This window comes from Sinocyclocheilus anshuiensis, unplaced genomic scaffold (genome assembly GCF_001515605.1).
Source record: "Sinocyclocheilus anshuiensis isolate Anshui unplaced genomic scaffold, SAMN03320099.WGS_v1.1 scaffold1027, whole genome shotgun sequence".
NCBI lineage: Eukaryota > Metazoa > Chordata > Actinopteri > Cypriniformes > Cyprinidae > Sinocyclocheilus > Sinocyclocheilus anshuiensis.
Genome location: NW_015547697.1, coordinates 383,274 through 393,076, shown reverse-complemented (window position 1 = coordinate 393,076; position 9,803 = coordinate 383,274). Strand labels below are relative to the sequence as shown.

The following is a 9,803-nucleotide window of genomic DNA, read 5'->3' as shown; positions in this document are numbered from 1 at the left end:
TCGTCTCAGATAGATAGATAGATTTCGTCTCCTTTTCTCTCGCCTCGTCTGTCTGTCCTTACCCCCAGGTACGCAGCGGCCGCCGTGATCGGCTCCCCCAGAGGGGGGGAGTAGAGCACAGTCTCGGGAGTACCCCCGGCCTGCTAGGGGCGATGGGGGTATGTGACGAGTGGGGGCGGGGTCGAGAGCCGTGGGAACGGAGCGAGGCCGGTGGAGTAATTGATGATGAGCGACACCTGCACCACTCACCGGTCTCGAGTCCCACGGAGGAGCTCCGGAGGGATAAAAGGAGGAGTGACGACAGTGAAAGACGAGAGAGGACCAGGCCTGGACTTTATTTTGTGTTTTGGTTCCGTTTGTGCGCGACAGTCGTCCGCGAGGGGCTGTCGCGCTATTTTGTGTTTATTTTATTATTAAAGTTTTCTTTGAATGTTCGCCGGTTCCCGCCTCCTTCTTCCCGAACTACGAACGTTTTTACAAGGATATTTTGAGAATGCATCATTGCACATGTCATCTCTTAATGTATTAAGTACGCACTCGAGCATGAATAACTAGCATGAATGACACATTTATACATCATAAAGACATTCTAGACTAATTATAAAAATGTCGTACTAACAAGAATGTAAACATTCTGTTAAAAAACAATCAGATGCAGCTGGAAACAAATGAAATATCATGATTTTGAAAGCTATTAATACAATAAACATTGTGAGGATTTCATTTAAAATAGCGTGAAACATGACAGGTTTCTTTTGACTGCTCTCAGTCTGTATGAACAAATTCTTAAATGTACATTCTGGAACAATAGGCCCATCAGTCCTAATGTAATAGGGCTTCTCTTTAAAAAGGAACTCTTATTCTCATGACAGTGAAGAGTGTGTAAAACGGCGCTGAGCAGCTGACCAGGCATAATTAGCGTGCTGGAGAGAAAGAGAGTCAATTCAACTCACCCGCAGAATTTCCTCCACACAATTGGAGTCGTTGGGCAGGCTGACCTGTGGAGAAATAGATAAGAAATCTCTCATTAAAAAGGTTACAATGAATGTGTACAATGAATCCTAGTGAGCACCCTTGCTGTCTACATACACAACTGACTTCTAGCAAAGGCAGCATTGTAAATAAAATGGAAGCTCATAAGTAACTGATTGGAACTGCAAGTCCATATGCCACACGAATTTCGTTATTTACATGTGCTTAGGTGACTTGACACACAATTGACTCCAACAAAGCTTGGCATTGCTGACTTAACTACTGTATATTACAGTTTTTCTCGATTGCTTAAACACATTTCTTGAAACTATGCCTCATATTCTCAAAACAGTAAACACAAATCCATAACATCTCACCCAATTCCTCAAACATCCTATTTTCAGGTCAAAATGAAGCTCTACACTCAAAACCATTCACTCTTGCTGAAAAACCAAACTTTGGCCTCAGACATCACACACAGGCCCTCAAAAACACAAACACTACAACATAGTCTTACACACTGGTGAGATAAATTCAAAACAATACTACAAAAACCAAAAACCAAAACCAGTAAGAAGTTATGTTGCTTGTGGTTCTTCCCCGCAAGGAACTTTTCACATAATGAACACGTGTATACATTTGCACAATGGAAGCAGACAGAAACTCTATCTGTATGTAAGGCAATTTGATGCATGTGTTGTAACAGAGTACAGCACTCAAAAGTTACAGTAGAGTACACTGAGGTACACCTACCTGTTTTCCTCCCTGAAGGTTCTTATGATCGAGGCAATGGTGAAGCAACTTAAGTTTGGCTGAACTCATTGCCCAGCCTCCCTCATAGTCATACCATGGACAAGGACATGGTCAACTAGTGGCACGAATTTCATCTGAGACTCCTTGTCTCCTTGCCCCTCATCCTCATCCTCATCCTCCTACTCTTCCTCTTCCTTCACCTCTTCCTCCACTCCTTACTGCTCTTGCTCATCCTCCTCCTCTCTGGTGTCCTCGACCTTTTCAATCACATCTCTCTGGATCCACTGTTCCAAAACTGAATGAACTAACTTGGGCTCTTTTATCTATCTATTGAAGGTTGTGATTGGTGTGTGATAAATTTTGACTCTTAGTGTTTCCACGTGGGTAACTGTGTGCTAATTGAGCTCAAGCTATGCTGACTTGAGTGAACAATATTGAATGCTAGTGCTTTCTAAATGACAACATGGTCTAGGCAATGAGAAATGAAGGGATTTGTGTGTAGAGTTTTGCAGTGACAGTTCAACAAATCTGATTCATGTGTCAAAAAGGGGAATAGTGTTTATAGTTTAGGGAAATGGGTGTGCTTTTTGATAAATGGCGTTATGGTTTTGAAATTTTAGTTCAAAAGCCTGGTGATAGTGTTTAAGCAATCGAGAAAAACTGTAAAAATACGTAAAATAAAATAAAATAAAATAAAATAATAAATGTATTTAATATACATTTGTATTTAAACAATGTATTTCATAAAACCTCATTCTTTTTTTTATTATTTTGTAATTAAATATGAATACAATAAAATAAAATAAATTAATAAATGTATTTAATATACATTTGCATTTATACAATGTATTTCATAAAAATAAATATTTTTTATTATTGTTAATTGTATATATATAAAAAATAATACATGTATTTCATATACATTTGTATTTAAACAATGTATTTCATAAAAAATATTATTTTTTATTATTTGTAAATAAATATTAATAAAATAAATAAAATAAAATAAAATAAAACTGGAATACATTGTTGCAAAAATGACAGAATAATAATTTTAATGATTGTGTAAATCTAAATTATTTTATAAAGTTACATATATTGCATATGTGCATATACATATGATTAGAAAACAAAATTAGAAAATCAGAGACCAGAAAAATAAAAAGCTGGCTTTGATGTTACAACCAAAAAAAAAAAAAACTACATTTATAATTCTTAATAAAATTAGGTATCTGAAGGCTACCAGAGCAAAATGCTTCCTGCCAGAGCTGAAATTCTCAAGGAAAGTCCCACAGCACACCTTTGAAGATTGATTAGTTGTGATATGACATCATAATTGAGTGTCTCAGAAGAGGACGCTCTTGGATAATGGAGGCTCACGGTTCTCACACCAACGCCTCTCAAACGCAGGCTGGGAATTGGATAATCACCAGCTTGCATCTGAGCATCATAAGGCATGGAAATGTCAGTGAGTAAGCATGTAACCACAATGATTCTCCGACACTTAACAGACAGAAGATGAGAATACTAATTAAGGGTTAGCAAGGCCCCTGTTGACTAATAGACTGCAATTGGCACAACATAAGAGACCAAACGAATTATAATTGCAAATGCATTGCACAGTAAATCATAGATGTTAGATTTTCTCTAGAATTAACTAGTTCATCTTTGAAGGTTTTTTTTTTTGACATGAAGACATATGAATACAGATTGGACACATAAAGCTCTAAGCACTTCCAAATCTCTTTTGAACACAGAGGTTTACATATTCATGTCCAGACAATAATCTGAATAACATCTACTTTACATTCTCTCACACTGGCCAGAAATATCATGAGCACGCACACACACACACACGCACACGCACACACACACACACACACACACACGCACACACACACTGAGTGCTGTCCCTGCTGCATATATGCAGTAACAAAAGTTATCAGAGTTTCATTCAGATATCTGTGACATTAAACTCATGTGTTATTATTAGGGCAGCTAGCTATAAGTATGGTGACAGTTTAATAATTTCAACTAACTTTCTCATCAAGAATCTCTGTAAACTGTTGCTTCAATGACAGTTGTTGATCTGAAAGAGAAAACAACTAATATTTGACAGATTTTATCAAATATTCACTGTATATTTGTGATGAGTTTGTTCCTGATATTTAATTACGCAACATCACGAATAGCAATAATTTTAAAATGTGTGTTTTGTCATTAGATTTTCCAAAACACTTATCCTCTGGGTTGCACACATAAAAAATAATTATATATTATTTATTAGTATTTATTAATACTAATGGTTCATGAATTAGAATGTATTAGAATTGTTATTACATTTAAATTTCTGCTAAAAAAAACATTTCTTATTATCTATGTTGAAAAATTAAAATAAAAAAGTTAAAATACTGAAAAAAAAATACTGAAAAAGTTAAAGTACTGCTTAATATTTCTGTGAAAAATGTAATACACTACCATTCAAAAGTTATTCAAATCAATTATTCAGCAATTATGCATTAAATTAATCAAAAGTTACAGTAAAGATTAGTGCTGTCAAACGATTAATCGCGATTAATCGCATCCAAAATAATAGTTTTTGTTTACATAATATATGTATGTGTACTGTGTAGCCTATATTTATTATGTTTATATAAATACACACATGTTTGGCCCATTTGGACCTGGGGATCTATGGAGTACTATTAGGAGAGCCAAACACTTTTGCAAAATATATAATATTTTAGCTGTTATATAAAATATATAGCTGTTATTCCCATATCTCACATATCTCCAGTTTTGATGATAAACAGGAATGTGTATGCCTATTGACGAAACATTGCATTATTTTCTTTATCTGAAAGTGAAAGTTTATGCACAAAAAAACAAAAACAAACAAATGACAAAACAACAACAAAACATTTATTTTATTTGACAACTTTTTAGAGTAATATTTATGTTGTTTTGTTAGAATTAAACATGTAGGTGTCATAAATTTTGACTGTTTTTGAGCAATCGTGCGTTGTAAATTCAAAAGAATTTCATTAAAAATTAGTTAAAACAATTACATGTTCTTATAACAATGATACATTAAAAAAAGGTTTCTCACATATTGCATAATAGTTTTTTTTTGTTGTCATTTTAAAATGTCTAGAATTTTTCACATTTTGGATAAATCAAACGGGGGTAACTGCAGCAAAAACATGGTAATAACATAGAAACATTGAAAACTGGAAAACATTCACCCATTAATGAGAAATTGATGATCAGATACAATGTAGTTTTAGATTAAAAATATTAAGTAATGACTGTTTTATAAAGCAACAATTTATATACAGATTTTGAATGCATTATGAAGGATAAAAAATAAAATAAAATAAAATAATATATATATGAAGAGTTGGGTTCCAAAACGTTATAAATCCATTTTGATTCATTTGAGTAAAAATGTGTTTTCTTGTTAATGCTATAAATTAATTACAACAATACAAGAAAATTTCATCATGAACATACATGAACAACAATATCACATTAAACCACAGAAATTCCAAAATGACATTTCCCTTACATTCAACTTTCAAAAGTGCATTCATCTTTGCCATGTTACATTCATTTAGTTGACTAGTGCTGTATTAACAAAAACATTAATGGCATTAATAAAAACACTTACACTGACAAGCTACGCAATATCGCATTCATAATCGAATGTGACTCATCTGCGATTATGAGTGCGATATAGCAGTGATCTACGGCTCTGTGTATTAAATGCCGCTCCATCCGAAAGTACGTCATGGAGATTTACTATTAATCACAGAACCGGCTTCACTGACGAGATGCACATGACAATCACATGCAATTTATCGTGCAGCCCTGATTGGTTGAGCGGATATATCGCATCTGCAGAGAAGGGAGACTGGCGTTTGTCGCGGTTTGGAAAGAAAGGGCGAAAACATGACAGAATAACTCAGCGGATATCGCATTTTGCGTAAAATTTAAAATTGACTTACCGACAATAATGTTTGTCTGTAATAATTGTCAATACCGACCAGATACAATACTGATTTTGGTGGAAACTCAAATTTTTTTTTAAATGGTGTTTATCACGTTATATATATATATATATATATATATATATATATATATATGGAATTTTATTGGTATTGGCACTGGCTATTAAAATTTTGGTATCGTCACAACACTTCTATAAACGCCGAAAAACTCTATCTCTACCTTCTTTCAACCTTAAAAAAACAAAAAAGAAAACACCAAACATCCCTCAAGATGCCGCCCTGGCCAGCAGAGTCGCTCAGGCCGTTGTAAACACAGCTCTCAGACATAAACTTCCTGTTTGCTCAGGGCCGGCACATAATATCCTGTTCTCATGGAAACGGAATGTTGGAGCTCAGCCACTCTAATCAGATGTTGCTCTGCCATTGTCCTGCTCCGCTCTGATATTAAGAGTGTGGCGTAGAGAGCCCCTTCCTCTGACACGGGGGTTCATTTCTCCATTACCTGTGGTGAACCTCATTTCCATTCCAGTCGTGACACTAAAAGGTGCTTTGCGCTGCGCTCTGAATGCAAAGCTCGCGCTTATTGCCTCTGGCCTGACAGAAAATGTCAGTGATATGAAGGAGGACTCGTTCCTGCTGCTAAATTGTTTATGCCAGAGAAAGTCTCATTTTTATTCAAGTACAGCTGAACGTTACACTCGCTCTTATCGAAATTCCTCCAAAATAGAGCAATTTGGAAAGCTTGCAAAAGTTACAGTAAAATTTAATGTGCTTGAGCAAGAGGCTGGATGTTAAAAGTGTTTGCGAGAGCCTTTGGGGAGGGCAAATTGCTTTTATAATCATGTCATGTGTATATTTAGAGGCCCAAAGAGAAACACAGAGAGTCACCCGTACACCTCATATCCCCCCGCCGTATTCAGGGAAATGGGAGAAAAAGGGACCGTCCAGCTGCGATCTTATTTCCACGTTTCAGCAGGGAACCTCTCAGTACTTGCGGATACAATGCGATTGAATGGGTTTTCAGATGATTTCCATGCGACTGGCAATATCCCATCGTGAATCAAAAAGGCTTCTTGGGTTAAGATTATTGGAAAGTCAAATATTGCAAAGCCATAAAGCATTTTTATTGCTTGTTGGTGTTTGCATAAACATATTTTTGAGTTTTACATCAATAAAATATTACAATATAAAATACTGTAATATAATAAAAATATATAATATTATACAAAATATCTGTATTATATTATATTATATTATATTATATTACACTGTAAATCATGACTGCTGCTATTAGTTAGCAGCTTAATGTTGAATCACAACTTAAAATTAAACTCTGGAATAAGTAATAATGAGTTGTTTTAACTTAAAAAAGTAAGTGTTTGTACTTGACTTAAAATTATAAGTGTAGATAACGTTAGTTTAGTTAAGTTGGATATTTAAGTTATCTCAACAAATTTTAAATTATTATAATTAATTGCAGCAGCATTTTTGATATTATATTATATTATATTATATTATATTATATTATATTATATTATAATCTTGGTGCAAGGGAAGAATTATGTGCGTTAAATATACAATAACTATCTTTGAATATACAGCATTATAAAATGTTACTGCTGTGAAATGAGTAATATTCATAATGTAATGAATAAACAAATGCATGCATTTTTGTTTGATCTTTTCTATTAATCTCAATTGTTCACTATAATGGACACTGAATATTTGTATCATAATTTTCATATTTATCATGATTTTTAATCATAATTTTAATGTGCAGCAGCAGACATTTTTAATAAAATTTGTTTAATTTGTAAAGTTTTCCATCTCAAGACTGAGAAGGATGCATATTAAATGTGCGTATGAAAGTACAAGATGGTTTGTCTGAATAAATTCAAATGTGAAAATTGGATGAAGCTACTTCTCTTTCAAACCCATGTTTTAAAAGCGACTCTCACACATACGGAACAAAGAAAAGTGTGAAAAAAACGAGTGATTTACTCGGTGTTGCCAGCTTTAATCACAGTGAATCACTCCAGTGTGTCTTTTTTTCAGGAAAAATTTAGCATGATTTCTTTGTCTTCCTACAGGGAAAAAAAAAACAAAAAAACGTTTTAATTGGCAGATACAGAGATCACTGGAAGTGTCACTAATTTCTGCAAATTTCTTTTTTCGGCTCGGCTGTGGAGAACGGAGGAGGTGTCAGTCACGTCGTTCTGCACGACTGCGGAATCTTTTCAGTGAGAGAGCAGACCTATTCCTTTGAATTATCGGAGGATCCGTGGGAATAACACCGTGACAATTACTGGGTCAGGAGCGCGTTTTTTCTCTGAAATAGCTGTTCAGAGAGCGTCTGTGCATGAGCAACAGATAAGATGTATTAGTCTTTTTCTTAAAGGTGTGCCGAGCTCAAATAGCGTTTAAGATGTGGAAGAGTGGCTCTGGGAGTAAATAGGCAGATTTGAAAAGTGAAATGAGAGAGGCTGAAAGACAGGCCGAGTCCGTCTAAATGCCTGACAGTGGATTGAGGAATAAACAAAGAAAGGCAGATGATGGACGACATGGAAAAGGCACACAGTGCTGAGGGTGGTGGCACGCGTATCCCCCTGAACACACTCATATCTCGATATGGATGAGTGGGCAGATGAGATGAGAGAAGAAGTTAAGATCTTTCCATACTGTGTCATACGAGAAGAAGCGACAGACAAAATCTCTGAGAAACAAGTCAATTTGGGTGCACATGTCTATGCAGGATAGCGCAGATTGGGTGAGGCCAAATGGAGATGTGCCAAATGAAAAAGCAATGGCCGGTGTCCAATATGAAAATCCAAAAGACCACAGGGCAGCCAGGAAAAGAGCTCCCGAGACATGCAGAATGGAATATTAAATCCACAACAATCATGAGAACCAAACCTTGCTCTGAAAGCAAACCTCCGTCTCAAAGGCTACCTTCACATAGTCAATGTACCAGTTCAAACAAGTAAAAATAAATAAATAAATAAACAAACAAACACAGATTTTTGAAACACTTAATTTCATATGATTTATAAGCTGATTTTCTCATGGGGACCCACAAGGTCAAAATGTACTGGTATTACTATACTTGTGGGGACATTTGGTCCTCATAGTAAGGAATACCAGGTACACACACACACACACACTCACTCACTCACTTACACACATACTTGCATTTGTGGTTTACGGGAACTCTCCATAGGCATAATGGTTTTTATACTGTACAAAATATATGTTCTATCGCCCTACACCAACCCTAAACCTACCCCTTACAGAAAACTACTGGCAATTTTGGAATTTAAAAAAACACAGTTTTGTATGTTTTTTAAGCCTTTTGTTTTACGGGGACACAGGAAGTGCATTCAAGTTGTTTATTTTGTTTAAAAATCTTATAAATGTCTGAGGTGGCAAGAGGGGACTGTTACCCCACACACGGGGTAAAAGGCACACGGTATTGATACAAATACTTCAGCTAAGTTAATACTTAATATAAGTTAATACTTGTTAAAAACAACCACTTCAGCAAAGTTTGAACTATTTTCTTTGAAAAATAAAAAATAAAATAATACATTTTTGTTCAATAAACATTAAAATGTTAATATAAAAAATATATTTTAAAATACAGAAACAAAATCATTTTAATAAGTAAAGATTCTGAATGTATTGAAGGAGATCCAATAATAATTGAATATATGTTTACAGTAGTAACAACAAATGATATTTTATTATATGATATGATTAATATCATGTTTTTAAATATGGTTTCATTCTAAATATGGTGGTTATCTCTAATATGGACACCCAGCATAATATATGATATTTACCATCTGAATCTAACCATGTCATGTCAACAAATGGAAAAGTCAGCCATCTATTAATTATCATGTTAATTACTGTGCGCCTTTAACCCCAACAGCAGGGGCGCTTTTTACCCCAAATACCATACTTTTACATATTCTTTAGTTTTTTTTTAAACTGTTGCTTTAATTATTGTAAACAAAACTGAAAATCATAAAGAAGACCTTTGTCTCAAAATATATGCATTAATTTTAG

At 34.6% G+C, this 9,803-nt stretch overlaps 1 protein-coding gene across 1 annotated transcript in view; it reads right to left on the bottom strand.

Annotated features, from left to right (window-relative positions):
- LOC107703651 (AF4/FMR2 family member 2-like) overlaps nucleotides 1–9,803 on the bottom strand; it is a 248,303-nt gene that overhangs the window by 92,825 nt on the left and 145,675 nt on the right. Inside the window, exon 4 of the mRNA XM_016506365.1 lies at nucleotides 954–998. Within this exon, the coding sequence (XP_016361851.1) occupies nucleotides 954–998 (45 nt within the window). The remainder of the gene's footprint in view (nucleotides 1–953; nucleotides 999–9,803) is intronic.